This window comes from Acartia tonsa, chromosome 14, assembly GCF_053477335.1.
Source record: "Acartia tonsa isolate MP-2025a chromosome 14, ASM5347733v1, whole genome shotgun sequence".
Taxonomy (NCBI): Eukaryota; Metazoa; Arthropoda; class Copepoda; order Calanoida; family Acartiidae; genus Acartia; species Acartia tonsa.
The window spans coordinates 34,198,129-34,216,487 of record NC_137273.1 but is presented as its reverse complement, the minus strand read 5'-3'; the positions used below and the strand labels follow the sequence as shown (position 1 = coordinate 34,216,487).

Genomic DNA, 18,359 nt, shown 5'->3' with positions numbered 1-18,359 from the left:
CCTGTTGAACTCTAATGGTACATTATCACAAAGCTACTCTTTTTGTGAGAACTCTTTGTTAAACAGTGCAAATTAAGTTTTTTATTTGTAAACTTTTAATGCACATAATTGCTATTTTTATAATATCTTTCAAGCCTTTGCTTTGCTTAAACAACTTAAAATACTGTCCTAAATTAATTTTACGTATAATTCCTTAGCAGCTGTTATTTTTGTAAGAAATAAAAAAAAATCAAAGCAAATTTTAGAAAAATCATATTAATTTAACTTACATATTCAAAAGAGAAGTAAAAGTGAGGAAAAAAGAAGAAATAAGATTAAATAAGGATGGCATTATATAAAATTATATTTTGCATCAATATGCTATGATAAATTAAACACAAGAAAGGATGAATTATTTCTTGGTGTTTGATGAAGTGACTGATGGTCAGACATACCCAAATTATAAGAAAGCTGTGCCACCAATAAGTTTCATATAATATGAAGTTGAACGCTGTCTGTCTGAAGCCTACTATCTTGACAATTGCTTTTGTTATACTATTTTAGTGAATTAAATTTATTGTAGTTTAAAAGATGTTTGGGAAGGTTGTCCATCCCACAAAAAAAATGTAAACAAAAATAATTCCCTTCCTCCACTACTAGAATTTATATTATACACAAATAGATGTTAGTAATAATACGTTCTTAAATTCTAAAAATAAACTTTTTGTGTATTATACAGCATGACCCTCGAAAAAGTATTTTTAAGCATCTGCAGCCCTTATTTCTCAATGAATTATTAAAAAATGCATATGTCCTTGTTCTCTATAGTATTCCACGTAAGTAGATATAAAAATATTTTTTTTACCTCCATTAACACCAGAGATTTTTAGTGCTAAAGTTTTGAAAAAGTGACTGAGGAAAAAGTAACTTTTAACATGAAACGACTTTTTTAGCAAAATTAAGCTAGAAATCCTTTTATTTTTGTTACTAGCAGAAACTTTATACAAAAATGAAATAAAAAATTTAGTTTTTGAGTAAAAAGCATTTTTTTATACATATTTTTTGAGTCTTTTTAGTTTAATGATATTTTGAAAAACTTACTTATTAGGCAAAATTGTTTAAGATTAAAAAACCAAATAAATCTCTATGAATATAGCAGGAAAATTGTTTTTGTTTCACAATCCTAACTTTAATAACAAAAAAGTTATAAAGAAAATAAAAATAAACATAATGATTTTTTAGTCTAAAAAGCTTAATTTACCCCCTATTAAATAATTGAGATGTCAGAAAAGTAGGCGGAGCAACTGTCATAATTAATCCTTTTCTATAAATAAGGGTTAATAAATAACCTAAAATTTGCAAATAATCAATTCATTCAGTAGTATTTTTTGCCATTAAAAATTTATATTTTTTGGTGGAATAAAAAAGAAATATTTAGTTAACTTGTTTTTCTTTGTGTCTCATTATTCAGTTGCCAGAAAAACATAATATAACCATCCAAAAAATAAGAGAAACAAAAAAAATTCTTTTTCTCAGTCACTTTTTCAAAACTTTAGCTCTAAAAATCTCCGGTGTTAATGGAGGTAAAAAAAATATTTTTATATCTACTTACGTGGAATACTATGGAGAACAAGGACATATGCATTTTTTAATAATTCATTGAGAAATAAGGGCTGCAGATGCTTAAAAATACTTTTTCGAGGGTCATGCTGTATGTAAAAGAAGCAAAGCCCATCAATCTCCAGAATATAACTAAACTTTTTCATATGTTTCCTCATAATGACTAAAAAATCCTACAAGAACTGGTGTCATAAATTGTATACTGGAAGTGCATTGGTACAGGGAATCTTTATCCAAAATTTCAACTGTCATAAATGGTATATAGAAAAGAACATTTCTCCCATAGTTTAAAGACTGATTGACAAACAAACAAAGTGATTATAGAGCAGCTTTGCTTCTAAAAATCGCATTATTGCAAAAAAAACATCAATAATTCATGGCTTGTTTGTGTTTTTCTTAGATAAAAAGTATGATACTTAAAGATTAGCTAAAATGTATGAATAATATTTTTACACAGTGTTACTTAAACTAAGTTCAAAAGGTGCTGAAAATTTCATTTTCAATCTATTCTCCTTTAAGCTAGATTAAAAATGCAACTGCACATTTTACTGATCAACCATCATTAAGATACTAAAAGATTAAGGGGACATTAGACTGTACATTATGCTGGTAGCCAAAGTTTTATAACCACAATATCAAAATTCACATTGACTCAAAAACTTTTATTTTTATTGGTTGATTACAAACTAGTAGTGTTGAGTCTATTTCACAAATAATTGTAATATTCTGTAGAAGTAATTTTGATGACATAATTAAGGATGAATCTTAATTTATAATCTAATGTATTAGATTGTTCTGGATACTTGGATTTACAAACTCATAATTTTAAACCAATTTTAAACTGAAATAAACCAATCATCATTCTTTTTGTCAAAATACCAACTTATTATTGGTTAATCTTTTCACAAGGTTACACATAATAGGATATTATTAGCGGCAAATTATAAACTTGTAAATGATTATTATAGTTATTATCTACTTACCTTTTTCTTTATTAAAATTATGTACACTCTTGAATTATCTACTCTATGTTGTAATCTCAAATTTCTTTGCTGTAATTAACAGCAGAAATTAGATTTTCTTTCATAATCAAAACAATGGATGTAGAATATACGTGGATAATATGACAGGAAAAATTTTCGTCAATTTGGTTGCAATTTCCCCTCACATTAATTGGTCGGGCAGTTTGTCCAGTAGGAATTGAGGGGATATTGTAAAGAGGAGGAGGGGGGAGATCGTTTTTTTAGCCTGCTACAAAATTTACTTTATCACAGAACGTGAAAATCTGGTGTAACATCCAAGAAATGATAAATCCATTATCAAAACATTATTATTAGCGAAGCTACATCCTTACGTTCTAAACAAAATGGGAATTTTTTCTGCTGTTATTCAAGATGTACGGCTGAAATTTTCTGCGGTTTATACCAATGAGCATCCAGTATATAATTTACTTGGTACGTCAGACTGTCGGTCTTGTTACAAAAGGCATTTATGCATTGATGTTGAAAGGTTTCGTTGTTATTCATATTATCCCCCTAAGTTTTTCTTTTCTCTCCCTCTTCTTTATGACCACTGAACATCTGCTTTATAACTCACTTTGACCGTATGTTCATTCAGGATTTTTGTGCTTTGCTACCTATAGATGTTGTCCCTCAAAAAATCAGCATGTTACGTCATAAAAACGAGGGATTATCCATCTCTTTTTTAGGGGTTTTCTTTCCCACTCCTCATTCCTCATTTTTATGACGTCATTGAGGGACTTTCTTCGTCTTCTTGTCATCCTTGTTACTTTTTAGTATACAGAAGAAGAAGTTGAAACTTGGGGAAAGATTTTCAGAAAACTTAGAGAACTTCATATGAGGTGAATTAACTAATTATCAGGCATCTTAAGGGATAAGACAAAGAACGATAAATCTAAAAAATATGGTGAAAATAAAAAAGAGTCAAAAGGCAAAAGTGAGAAAGCTAATAAATATTTTAGTCTAACTTTAAGTTAAATTCAATTTAAATAAAAAAAAGTTTAAAGAAAATAAAGGTGTGCTGCTCCTCATATCCCGATTAACAGATATTTATGTCATATACTAAGCTTACTATGCACTGAAATACCCCTCATTATAAAAAATTAAAGTAAGAAGTTGTTTTCCCTGTTAGGGACTCGAATCCTGCGTGGCTTCATAGTATCCAATATAACCTAGCAAAACTTTAGGTATGCATGTAAAGAGTTCCTGGAACATTGGGATGAGCTGGCTGTATATTGTGACTACAGGTATCCTATTAAATAAAGTAGAACGATATCTGCTTGTCTGTCCGTCTGTCTGAAGCTTAAGATATTGGTAACTGCTGAACTGATTGGGCTCTACTCTTCAGATTTCAATAACTACTCAGATGATTGGGTTCTCCTTTATAGGGAAGCTTCACATAGGTCCTATATCTAAGTTTTATGATATTTCCTTACTCTTTCGAATTGGGAGCTCCTAGGTGCTAGGAGTGTAGTTGCTACTATTATATAAAGTAGTAAGGTTTTTTTTTGTCTAAAGCTTAAAATTTCAATAACTGCTGAACCGATTGAGTTCTCCACTTAAGATAAGCTTCACATAGGTCGCATTGTGATTGTTTTAAGCTTTTTTTTATGTCCCCCATCAACCCTTTAGATCTTTACCTCTAGAAGCGTTTTGGGTATCTTAAAATAATGAGGGGGGGGGGGGGGGAGGGGGTATAGTATATTGACTCTCAACTTTCGATTTTGGTTTTAAATAGGAAAATTTTAAAAGAAATTGAGATGTGCCAATCCTTTTAAAGTGACAGTTTGTCTTTCTGTCAGTCTGTACCGAAAGATCTCGCTAACTGCTGAAACGATATTCTCCTATACAATATAGCTTCTCATAGGTCCTGGGAAGGTCGTAACTTTGGAGGGTACTCAAAGAATATTTTCAATAAATATTTAAATTTTTTTGGCAAGACACATGACACAGCTTGAGGACATAAACAGAAACTAGTAATTATAAACTTATATTACATCGAAAAATTAATTTAAAGAAAGCCTATTTGGAAAACAAATCCATAATTTTCCGTTCGTAATAAATTGTAAGCTTTGGTTTAAATAACCTCTCATGACATTAACTCCAATCTTCTTTTACTTTCTTAATTCTCTAAATTAATTGACAGCTTGACAGATTAAAACCCTTGTGTATAATGTTTTCTTGAAATAGAAAACTATCCTGGCATATTTTTAAAATCTAAGCTTTTCTATAATTAGTGTCGGTCCGTACGTCCGTCCGAGATAAATAGCTTTTATTCGTTAATTTAAGCATGTTAGAATTGTCCTATCGATTTCAAACTTTGCATGATGATTCTAAATCGTACCAGAAAGCGTAGCAACTCTATACTCATTACCAGAATGTCCGTACGTCCATTTTAAACATGTTGATTTTTCTACTTTTTTAACAACAAATTTTGAGTGATCTAATTATCCGATTTTTCAGTTTTTTTGGTATACAGATTCCTGGGACAACAAAGTACAATATTATAAGCAAAGCCACTCTATAATCAAGTTCTAAAAATGTAAGTATGTCCGTAAACATTATCCTGTACCAAGAAGTTTTTCAACAAATTTACTCACAATTTTGCCTTGACTCTTATTATATTCTGATTATTCAATTCTGACACTATATACAAGTGTTAATGTCCGTTTCTCCTACCGTTTCAGTGTTTTGCCTTTATGGATGTTGTCATCCTTGTTTTTTATATTTTTCAGGGAAGACAACATACCACAACTGGAGGATATCAACAGATATTTGAAATCTAAAACTGGATTTCAGGTTAGATACTTAGATTGATAGATACCTAGACATCAACAGATATTTGAAATCTGAAACTGGATTTCAGGTTTGATACATAGATAGATAGATACCTAGACATCAACAGATATTTGAAATCTAAAACTAGATTTCAGGTTAGATAGCTAAATCGATGATTAATTATTGGATGTTGCACCAGATTTTTATGTAATCTATTTAAGTGTTACTCCTAGCTGGCTAAAGTGATGGAAGATTTGGATCTGTGATACACCAAAAAAAAGATCTCGTGGTGTATCCCGTCTTATAGAGGTTATCTAGGTTTTAGATTTATTTTAGAAGGTTTTTTTTGGTAAGGCTATTGCATAAGCTAAAATTATTAATATTCTAATACGTGTTGTCTTTATTTAATAGCAGCCGAAAATCATAGTTCCTCATAGCGTTCCAGATAGACAGACGACCAGTCAAAGTAAATTATTTGTAGCTTTGCTACCAAATGGTTTTATATTTCAGTTTTTATTTTTCATAAAATCTGCTTTGAAGTTGGTGAATTGCCCATAAACAATTTGTCGTGTAATTTCTCATTTTTACCAGGCAGGGAGGTGACATTAGACTGTAAATTACACAGGTACCCAAAGTTATATTACTGCGTTATCTTATTATTCCTTAGTTTTAAAACTTTGAATACTTTACTAAATCTTGATTGTTTGGTTAAAAAACGAGTTGTGTATAAACTTTACTACCAACAATCTTAATCTATAGGTTTTTTTTGGGTATAACTATTTTAAAAGTACATCAATTTATTGTTCATTGTCTTATCCCTTCGTATCCCTGTATTTTTACACATGCGTTTATAGCGGACACATGAACATAATACCCATTATGCACGGAAAAAGAGAAAGTTTGAAATCCTTGCATAAAAATAATATGATGTCTGTGTATCTCTCTTTACATCATAACCTAGCTATTTGCTATACTGATATGGTTCTCCTTTACTGTGGCGCTCCAGGGAAAGTTTGTTTTCCAATATAAAATAACCTAATATAAGGTAAAATTTAGTTTAATTTTGTTACTATAAGAAGAGGGAGGGGGGGGGGTGGTTTGTGTTCGACTAAGCACTATTAGGGAAACTGCGAAACTGATAACTTTCCATAAAAGAACACTCTGCAAAATATCCCTAAAGTTCTGAGGTTGTAAGACCAATTTATAAATCATAAAATCTGTAATACTGAAATATATACAATACATTTACACTTTATATGTTTACATATATTATCATTATTACCTTGACTAATATAGTTCTCCTTCTTATAGATTCAAGAGGAATCACCCTCTTTTTAAAAAATTACCCCGCCCCCTTTCCTCCTAATCCCTTTTGTAGAGCAATAAGATTTTTTTTTGTCTGTAGCTTAAGATTTTAATAACCACTAAACCAATTGAGTTTTCAATTTTTAGGAATTCAGAAATTTTCACTAACGTTCCTGTATGATGTAAGGCTTTTCAATTTTTAGATATAAATGACGAATATGGTTCTAGGCTATTTTTTATCTTTATCTACCAAAACAGATGCAATTCATTACTATGCACAGTTAGGAATTCTAAGACAAATATCGTGCAATCAAAGGGTTGGTTGTCTATAGGGCGACTGGACGTTTTACACCATAATTAAGACGCGGAGTATGTTTCACGGTGCGTGGAGAGGTCTACTCCGAAGGGACACCAGGCCCCCTTGAGGTCATCATATATTAAAACAGTTGTTCTAAGCACCACAACCTTAAAAATTAGAAAAGGCTTTTTACATTTATCTAAATTTACTAAGCTTTGCTTTTATGGATGTTGTCCTCCTTGTTTATTTTAAAAGGTTTTTGTTATCAGATTTTCTGTTTTTATACTCCCAAAAACAATACACAGCTCAGGTATAATGTAAAGTATACAAAATAACAGAGATCTTAAGGGATAAGACAATGGACAATAAATTTTTATATTCCCCCAATGAGGATAAACTAAATTATCCCTTCTGAATAGAAAAAGTTTGGGTATAATCCCTTTCGTGGCAACGCCACTTAAGAGGTGTTTCGTCATATTTTCACATTAGCTTTTGATAGGTTATTTTAGGTTAGGTTAGTTGATTGTTCCGCTGGGTTAGAGCCCCACCGCAGGGGCTAGAAATAGGGAAAAAGCTACTGGAAAAATACAACGAAACGCCTCTTAAGAGGCGTTGCCACGAAAGGGACTATGCTAAAAAGTTTAGAACCAATCAAACATAAAGTAATAAAAGTCGCTAAAGTTTTCTCAGTCGACGGATAAAATAAAATAATAATAAAACGTTGGGTACCAGTGTAATTGACAGTCCAATGCCCCCTCCCTCCCTCCCTGACAAAAATAAGGCATTTCTTGCTCTTGTGTAGTAGCTAGAGGAGAATCCAATTTTGTAAAAAGGAAAATAATTCTAAATACTTCCTACTCTCTGTTGTTATATTTATACAGTTATAAGTACAAAGTATTTACTGTCAAGTTTTTATTTGTTGTGCTTTCTTCAGCGAGCGAGGGGACAATGGGCTGATATTAACTAGTCCCCAAAATTTTATAAAAGTTTTCTTATTCTTTGGCTTAACAACCTTGGGGACTTTTAATAAATTTCAATTTGTTGATTCATTAAGTTGTGTATCCAAACTTTTCAACCACTAATTGTAATCTACAGAAATGGTAATTTTGTGTATAATCATTGGGGGATAAACTTCAATTTATATGCCATTGTCTTATCCCTTTAGATCCCTGGCTTTCTCACAAAGTGCCTGTTGAACCCTGATAACAAAGGACGTTCAAGCTTTTAAGTAATTTTTTAGGGGCAAGGCGGTATTATAAAAAGTTTCAAAGATTTGAGGGGGTATTTCCTAAAAAGTTGGGATTTTGTTAAGAGGAGTAAACCCCCTAACCGCTCCCTGGACGACCCAGAAAAATCACCAATTTTTAATATTAGGGTCAGACCGTCCGTACGTCCGTTACGGATAGCTTTTTCGTTAAATTAGGCATGTTAGAATTGTCCTATCGATTTCAACCTTTGCATGGTGATTTACACTACGATTTAGAAAGCGTAGAAACTCTATAAACACTACCAGAAGGTCCGTAAGTCCATTTTAAACATGTTGATTTTTTTACTTTTTTAACAACAAATTTGTATGATCTAATTATCCGTTTGATCTGATTTTTGGTATACTGATTCCTGGGACAACAAATTACAATATTATAAGCAAAGCAACTCTATGATAAAGTCCTAAAAAAAATGTAAGAATGTCAATAAACATTATCCTGTATCAAGCAATTTTTCAACAAATTTACTCACAATTTTGCTTCGACTCTTATAAACATTTATATCATGGTTATTCAGTTCTGACACTATACAAGTGTTAATGTCCGTTTGTACTACAGTTTCAGAGCTTTGCTTTTATGGATGTTGTCATCCTTGTTTTTTTAAAAATGAGGTGACTGGCCTTTACCTGGGTTGCTCTAACCTTGCAGGGCTACTGATAACCTAACCTGACCTATTCTAATTTCTCTTATAGATATCAATGATCAAATATTTATTTGTTCTGACGCACAAAGAACTTACATTAGTTATAAAGTAGAACGATGTCTGTCTGTCCGTCTGAAGCTTAAGATCTCGGTAACCGCTGAACCGAATGGGCTCTACTCTTCAGGGAATGTACCTACTGGTCCTGTGGTGGTTTTAAGATATTTTCTTGGGGGTTTGGTCACCCCCAACCCCCCAAAAAACAAACCCCCCCCCATTTAAAAAAAAAAAATTATTGCAGAAGATTTCCTTGGTCCTTTTGCGAATTCTACCTTAATTTTTTTTGATCACCTCTTGGGGCAAAGCCCCTAGAGACTAGGGGCGAAGCCGCTAGTTAGTTATATAGTAGCAGCTATATTAAAACAAGGATGACAACATCCATAAAAGCGAAGCACTGAAACGGTAGGACAAACGGACATTAACACTTGTATAGTATCTGAACTGAATAATCAGAATTGAAAAGTATAAGAGCCGAAACAAAATTGTAAGTAAATTTGTTGAAAAACTGCTTGAAGCAGGATAATGTTTATGAACATACTTACATTTTTGGACTTGATTATAGAGTTGCTTCGCATATAATATTGTTCTTTGTTGTCCCAGAAATCAATATACCAAAAATCAGATCAAGGGATAATTAGAACACTTGAAAATTTGTTGTTAAAAAAGTAGAAAAATCAACATGTTTAAAATGGACGTACGGACATTCTGGTAATGATTATAGAGTTGATACAATTTCTAAATCGTACCCAACTACTACAGAAATCATCATGCAAAGTTTGAAATCGATAGGACAATTCTATCATGCCTAAATTAACGAATAAAAGCTATCTATCTCGGACGGACGGACGGACGTACGGACGGACGGACGGACGGACGGACTGACCCTAATTATAGAAAAGCTTCGCTTTTAAAAATATCTATAAGCTAACATATTTAATAGCATTATAAAACTACTTTATAAGTTTGATGTACTTGTATCTAGAAGAAATCAGGGCTCGTCAGCCACTTCTTAACCACTGGGAAACCGCCGTTTTATAACTTTTTATATCCGTTGGATGTCTAAACCTGTGTTGTTAATATGGAGATTCGTTTGTCCAAGGGATCTTAAGGGATAAGACAATGGACAATAAATTGATTTACAAAATTACCAAATTCTGTATATTAATCTTATACTTTTTAAGCCAACGAATAAGATAACGTTGTTAAAAAACTTTGTGTACCAGTGTATCATTCAATCTAATGTCCACTCCTTCCCTGGTGGCTGCCGAGCCCTAGAAATAATTATTCTATAAATAAATATCAAATTACGAACTTTGTAATTTAATAGTAAACTTACTTCTTTAAGTTATTAGGAAAATTAAAAGCTGCGTCCCTAGTTTGTATGGTAATTAACAAGGATGACAACATCCATAAAAGCGAAGCACTGAAAGGGTAGGACAAACGGACATTAACACTTATATAGTGTCAGAACTGAATAATCAGAATATAAATGTATAAGATTTGAAGCAAAATTGTAAGTAAATTTGTTGAAAAACTGCTTGATACAGGATAATGTTTATGGACATACTTACATTTTTAGGACTTGATTATAGAGTTGCTTCGCTTATAACAGTATACTTTGTTGTTCCAGGAGTCAATATACCAAAAAAAGATCAATCGGATAATTATAGATTTCATAAAAATCTGTTGTTAAAAAAGTAAAAAAATCAACATGTTTAAAATAGACGTACGGACATTCTGGTAATGATTATAGAGTTGCTACGCTTTCTGAATCATACCCAACTACTAAAGGAATCACCATGCAAAGTTTGAAATCGATAGGACAATTCTAACATGCGACTACGGACGGACTTACGGACGGACCGACCCTAATTATAGAAAAGCTTCGCTCTTAAAAATAACAAAAAACAAAAATTTTGCTAGCTAACATATGTATACAAATGAATTATAAACGTTCAGTCAATTTTAGAGATGAATATTTCATCTTGATGCATTATTTGATATCACTCTAAAAAGTTGTAACATTTTCATATTGATTTTAATAAATTTGGCTTTCAGACTAATTCAAATAAAATCAGGGCCTGGCAGCCACACAAAAGCTTAAAACTTAAACTCTATTGGATACTAGAATTTAAAAAAAAGAGAAATTGCTATATTTGGATTAGTGTGGGGAGAAAGTCGTTAAAAAAATTATGACGTCATAAAAATAACGTCACATGTTGACTTTTTTAGCGACTTTCTACACTCACCTACTTTATAAGGACATACTTACCATTTGGGACTTATTCATAGAGAAGATTCACTTATATCATTATTTCTAATCGTACAAGGAATAAATATTCCATAAACAAGATAATTATATCACATAGGAAAACTTTAAAAAAGAAAGAAAATTTTATCATTATGATTAAGATGACATACTGACTTTCTAGTAATTGTTATAGAGTTGCTACCCTTTCTAAATTTACTTAACAGTCAAGGGAACCATCATGCCAACTTTGAAATCGATAGGACAATTCTAACATGTTTAAATCAACGATAACAGCTAAAAATATATAAATGTAAAAATCTTAACTTAAAAAAAATGTATTAAGTTGTGGATTTTTTTTAGAGTATAGTAAAGAAGAAATAACCTTTAAAGATATTAATATAGTTTCCTTAACTATATCATACCAGGGTGGGACGGGACAATAGACTGGAAATAAAACTTGTACACAAAATTTTCTAACCACGTTATTATATTTGTTGACTTAAACACTTTGGGTTCTATTATTGAATTTTGATTGGTTGATTCTAAATTAGTAGTGTTTTCGGGAATAGTCCCTTTCGAAACATCGCCCCATAAGGTGCGATTCGTCGTATTTTTAAAATGGCTTTTTATAGATTATTTTATTTTAGGTTAGGTTATATTGGGTTAGGTAATTGGCCCCGCAGGGGCTAGAAATAGGAGAAAAGCTAATGTGAAAAATACGAAGAATCGCCCCATAAGGTGCGATGTTATGAAAGAGACTATACCAGTGTTTTCTCTTTTCCTTATTTATGATTATCTACAGAAGGGTAAATTTTCTTTTTCATCATTGGGAATGGACATCAAATTATCGGCCATTGTCTAATCCCTTAATATTCCTGCCTTAACTATATGATACATTATTCATGAACAAAACTCCCTGTAAAGTATAGTTAACATTTCTTTGTAGCACAGCTACTCTTTAGGATTACAATCTGTCCGTCCGTTCGTCTGTCTGTCAAAATCATTTGTATTTTAGAACAATTTACATACTTTTAAGAAAGATAATAAAATGATTAATATCCGGTGGATTAGAACCGGTTCTCATGAATAACAATATTCCAAAAGTCAAATAATAGTTATGTCTAGAATCGTATTATGTATTATATTAAGTTTTCTACAAATATAAAAATCTACAATGATAAGATTAAAAACAGTTTTTTAGCCCGTGCAATCGGAATCCCCTGGATAAAAAAATGGTTTTAATCTTATAATTGTACATTTTTATATTCGCGGAAAGCTGTTTATAATACGATGCGAGAAATAACTATTACTTGACTTTTTGAATATTGATATTCATGATGATTAGACATACTGTAATTGCAAAGCAACTCTAAAATTAAGCATAAAATGTTAGTATGTCCTTATTACTATGGGATATACATACATATACGGAATTTTCTTTTTGCGATATTCATGGAAATTAATATTCTTGTATACAATTGGATCAAAACTTTGATAACATTTCTGCAGAAATACAACAAAAACAGTTTGAATATCTATAATGTACGAAAAATATGGAAAATAATGTTTTTTCTTACTAAAATTATTCGCTTATCTTCTTTTAATACATTTTGAATTTATAAGTTATTTTTTTTTACAAATTAAGTTGAAACTTATCAAAAGACTGTTGAAATGATAAGTGAAGATACTATCAATTGTAGGTGGGTGGAGTTCTGGAAAGTTTGGCCTTCGTTTTTTTTCTAGGGGTTTTTCAAAACAAAGGTTAGGAAATGGGTGGAGATTTCTCAGATAAAATTTTTGAGGGAAGAGATTAATTTATAGTTGTCCTATAATTATTTTAGTTAAAAGTTTACAATATTACAGGTAAAACCTATGGCGTGGTAGCTTTCATGGTATTTTATTGCACTAAGTATTTGGTAGTTTCATAACCTGGTATGTCCGATGCAAAACCAGGTATGTCCATTGCATGGTAGTTTCATAACCTGGTATGGCAATGGCAAAACCTGGTATGGCGGTTGCATAAGCTGAAATAACAAAATTTACATATCATTATTGAATTAGTTACAACCAGTGCCTAGGTATTTACCACAAAGAGATTTTCTTGCTGGACTTACTATCAGAAAATTCTATTGCACTTAGTATTTGGAAGTTTCATAATCTGGTATGGCCGTTGCATAATCTGATATGGTGGTTGCAACACCTAATACAGCCGTTGCATACTCTGAATTAAATAACATAATTTACACATTGTGGCTAGGTATTTATCACCAAGAGATTTTCTGGTCAGACCTGCTTTCAGAGTATTCCATTGCACTCAGTATTTGGTAGTTTCATAACCTGGTATTGTCGTTGTAAAACCTGGAAAGGCTATTGCATAACTTTATAAAGCCGTTGTATATGATGAAGTAACAACATTTTCAAATTACAGGTATGACCGGTGGCTGGGTATTTAACACCATAAGAATTTCTTGCTGCAATTGCTTTCAGGGTATTTCATTGCACACAGTTTTTGGCATTTTTTTAACCTGGTATGGTCGTTGCAAACACTGAAATATTTTTTTTTACATATTACAGGTACGACCTGTGGCTGGGTATTTGACACCACGAGATTTTCTGGCCGGACTTGCTTTCAGGGTATTTCATTGCACTCAGTATATCAGGTATTCCTATGTTCTTGTGATGTACTATCGGCTGCGACCCTTAAAATTAGGGACACTCAAGGTAAGGGAGAGGGTGGAGTCAACCCTTCTCTTTTAATCTTAGCACTTAAATTTTGTTGTTGTTGTTATTTATTCAAACCTAACCAACAACTGAATCAATGTTTATGTTTAAAAATGTTTATTTTTAAATAAAATTTAAAATTAGAAAAAGGGGTAGTTTTTTCCTTATGCCAGGCCCCTGTGGGGCATATAACCCTGTGGTGCTACCCAATATAACCTTACCTTACAGGTATAAAGTAATAAGCAAACAAACGAAAAACTATCTCCCTCTTATTTTCAATTTATTAAGAAAAATTAAGAAGAGGGGGATGGGAGGTTCATTATTCTTTTTGAGGAAAGCAACCAATAATTAAATAATTTTGATTTTAGACATTCTTCTGATCCTTTCTACACCCCTGAACCGGATTGCTGCCACGAACTTTTAGGTAAATATTCGAAACTTGTATATTGCATCCTATTACAGACAGTTTATTCCATGGTTTGTTTGCCCCGAGGGGCCACAGGCCCTGCCAACAAAAAATGTATATCATGTGCTCTATATTAATAGATTGTTATTAAAGTAATGTATTGATTATTTTTGGAAGATTTTTTAAATACAATTTTGGGGGATTTTTCTGTAAATAATTTTGAAGAATCGGCAAGCCTATAGCCGTTTCTCCGAATTTATTTATAATAAATCGTCTTTATTTCTAATATATCAATGTAAGATATACTATTTTACAGTATCCAAAGTTTTATGAAATTTGCTTAAAACGTTGGTTGATTTGACTTAATTTTGATTAGCTAGTTGAAAATTAGTGGTGTCCAAACCAAACTGTTTCACCCACAAAAGGGGTTACCGTGTTCATTATCATTGGGGATGTATATCATCCAAAGTCGTTTGTCTTTTCCCTGCTTTTATTTTACATTTTACCGGATTTATTTAACAATAGGTTAGACTTAGAAGTGATTAAGTAATTATTGGTTTATAAACACAAAAAACTTTAAAACTTTATTCTAACAAATGTTTCATTTCTCAAGCTAAATTCTATTTTTGTTTTAAATGTTGTCAAACATTTAAAATGTTTTGTTAAATATATCTAGCTGTATTTAGGGATAATAAATTAATGCATATCTCCAATTATCATCAATTAATAACCATTTCTGTTCATTACACTCATTGGTTTAAAAGTTTGGACATTGCAAGTTTAAACAAACTAATTGATAGTACCCAACGTTTTTTTCCCAACTAATGAGAGAAGGTTTTGGGTATAGGTACCTGTACAATTTACAGTCAAATGTCCCCTTCCTCCATACTAATTTCTTAATCTAACTGTTAAAATGCTATTGTAAGTGTATAATTTTGTTGATATCAAATGCTATACAAAAGTCAAAGTGCTGTAAAATGCACATTTTTAGTAAATAATCCAGCGATCTTGAGGGGAAAGACAATGGATGAATTGATGATAAATGAAGACATATCTCCAATGTTTATCAACAAAATAAATCCTTCTGTTAATTAAAATTATTGGTTGGAAAGTTTAAACACTGCTAGTTTACCCATCCATTAAAAAATCAATAAAAGCACCAAAAGCCAACGAATTCGATGACATGATGATAAATCATAGGGGACAATCGTAATTTATAGCCCAATGTCCCCTCCCCTCAAGGTTTCATAAAATTTATCTGCTTGTAGGGCATATGCCAATGTTTGCTGATGCAAGTTTTGCCCAATTTAGTCAGGTAACAATTATTAGTAGCGATGCTACTCATAATTCATTTTGTCTATCCTCCGTCCTATGGGGGAAATATGATTAATTACTGAAGAGTATCCAACATATAACTTACTTGATCCAACGGTCTGTTGTTCAGGTTACAAAAGATATCCACTAGGATATAAAGTTGGAAAGAATTCTAATGTTAGAGGAAGATTTGAAATCTCCATCAAATTTTAAGGATTTTTTTTATAAAATTTGTTTTTTTTGTATAATTATTTATCTAAAAGTAGAAATACAATTTAAGTTAATTAATTTTGACATCCGTGATAGGTGGATTGAAAACTACCTGCGCTCTAATTGGTTGAATGATGTACGACACTTAAGCCTCTCCAATCAGAGCACAGATAGTTTTCAATTAACCAATCAAAGATGTCAAAATTAATTAACTTAAATTGTATTTCCGCTTTTAGATAAAGAATTATACAAAAAACGAATTTTATAAAAAAAATCCTTAAAATTTTATGCAGATTTCAAATCTCCATCTAACATTAAAATTCTTTCCAACTTATATATATTAATATCCACTAAACATCTGCCCTATAAATCATCAATGTCAATACATGACTTTTTGAGGTTGGCTACTTATGGATGTCATCATTCTTATAAAATTAAATACAGAAAAAAAATTATTTTGATTAATTCTTTTGAGATCCCTCCTAGCCCTTCCACCAAGAGCCCCTAGAGGCCTCCAGGAATATTGCCGCTTGTTATTTTTTTAACTTGTGATAAATTAAAGTGCTTTTTTTCATTTTAAAATGATTAAAACATTTTGTAGGAAATTGGGCTGGCATCGCTAGGTGCGTCTGAACAAGAAATCAGTAAACTAGTGTCTTGCTATTTCTTTACCGTAGAGTTTGGCATCTGTAGGTAAGCAACCCCGCTACTTTGGCATAGTAAATGTTAGGTGCGAATCACAGCCAACAATGTGGCATAATTAAAAAAGTTAAAAATGGTTACTACTACAGTTATGGGAGGTGTAAGACGATATTTATTAGCTTGGAAAAAAAAACTTGGTGTGACTCATTACCATTAGTTAAGACTTTCAGACAAAGGTCATGCATCGATAATTGTTTGTAAAGTTTAATTTAGAAAGCTTTGTAACTCTACTATATACAATGTTTTTTTTTACATGATTTAACTTTTTTTAAAAATCAACACTATTTAAGATACCAGAGGAATTTGTTTTTAATTTTTTTAATGCATTATTTGTTGTTATTCTAGAGAGGGTAAAGATTGGAAAGCGTACGGAGCCGGACTTTTATCATCTGCTGCAGAACTCGAGAGAACTATTCTGGGCATCCAGGTATAGACATATTTATCCAACTTTGCTTTAATAGAAAGTAGTTATTCGGTGCATTTGAAGCACTATCCCTCCCCCCCCCCCCCTATATAAGAGATTTCAAATAAGGAAGAAGGGATTTCTGATAGGGTCAGGTTTAGGCTTGAAGATGATTTTTAAAGTTGTAAAAGATTGATTTCCTGGAGACTGGCTGAAATATTTGAATCATTAAGTCCAGAACTTTCTTGGTCCGTTGGTCTATCTGTAATTATCCCGATACGAATAAATTTCTTATTTGAAGTTTTTTTTATTGGATGATAAAAAAGACAGATGAAAATTTGGCTGTGATTCTGGTAGCCTAATTACATGTTCTAACCGTCTGTTTCATGAGTTGTTTTTTCAGAAAATTGTTATTAACAAAAATGCTTTTCTACTTATGGATGTTGTCATCATTGTTTCTTTGATCAAAATTTAAAAAACAAACAAATTTATTTTTACATTCATTTTTATGTATATTTATTTACCCTCTATATTTTTTCAGAAACTTTTATATACAAGTCTTGTTTTTCATGGAATTTCCTTAAACTATTTCTACTGTTTATTTTCATAAGAAAGAAATCTTATTTTGTTTTGCTCCAACTTATCTGTAAATACAGGGAGAGAAGGGACAATGGATTGTAAATTACACTTGTACCCAAAGTTTTATAACAACATTGGCTTTAAAACTTTGGGTACTTTTATTAGATTTTGATTGGTTCCAAGTTATCTGTAAAATACCAGGAAAGGGACAATAGGGAATAAAAGATAATTTTATTTATGATATTTGGTATGGAGATCAATTTATCGTCCAATGTCTTATCCCTTCAGATCCCTGGTTAAATAAATTTTTATAACTCTCACATTTATTTTACTTACTAACCATTCTTTCTACTTAGTTTTTTTTTCATAGAAAGTCAGGGATCTTAAGGGATAAGACAATGGGCGATACATGGTTGTACTTCCCCAATTATGATTAATTATTAAATTGACAAACCCCAAACTGTCCCAGTTTGAGCAAGACGATTCCAGTGACGTCACATACGTTTCGGGAAAGAAAAAGGGAAGGGGGGAAGAAAATCTCTTCGAAAGAGATGGGAGAAAATGGAAGAGATTTTCTTCCCCCCTTCCCTTTTTATATGACGTCACAGGAATCGTCTTGCTCAAACTGGGACTGTCACTTAATTCCCTATTCTGTAGTTTAAAATAATCGTGGTAAAGTTTAGAACCAATGATGATGAAAACTCAATAAAAGTACCCAAAGTTTTTGACTTAACAAATACTATAACATGGTTGTGCAACTTTGGGTACAAGTGCAATTTGCAGTCCACAGGCCCCTCCCTCCCTGTATA

General features: G+C 31.7%; 2 protein-coding genes across 3 annotated transcripts in view; one reads left to right on the top strand and one right to left on the bottom strand.

The window, feature by feature from the left end:
• The window catches only part of LOC145306504 (uncharacterized), a 354,771-nt gene that overhangs the window by 84,104 nt on the left and 252,308 nt on the right, over nt 1-18,359 (bottom strand). The gene's annotated exons all lie outside the window — the stretch shown is intronic.
• The window catches only part of LOC145305823 (tryptophan 5-hydroxylase 1-like), a 47,868-nt gene that overhangs the window by 8,201 nt on the left and 21,308 nt on the right, over nt 1-18,359 (top strand). Inside the window, exons 3-10 of the mRNA XM_080147646.1 lie at nt 3,396-3,460; nt 3,806-3,865; nt 5,354-5,417; nt 13,790-13,875; nt 14,305-14,360; nt 15,611-15,657; nt 16,468-16,559; nt 16,914-16,995. Of these exons, the coding sequence (XP_080003772.1) occupies nt 3,396-3,460; nt 3,806-3,865; nt 5,354-5,417; nt 13,790-13,875; nt 14,305-14,360; nt 15,611-15,657; nt 16,468-16,559; nt 16,914-16,995 (552 nt within the window). The remainder of the gene's footprint in view (nt 1-3,395; nt 3,461-3,805; nt 3,866-5,353; nt 5,418-13,789; nt 13,876-14,304; nt 14,361-15,610; nt 15,658-16,467; nt 16,560-16,913; nt 16,996-18,359) is intronic.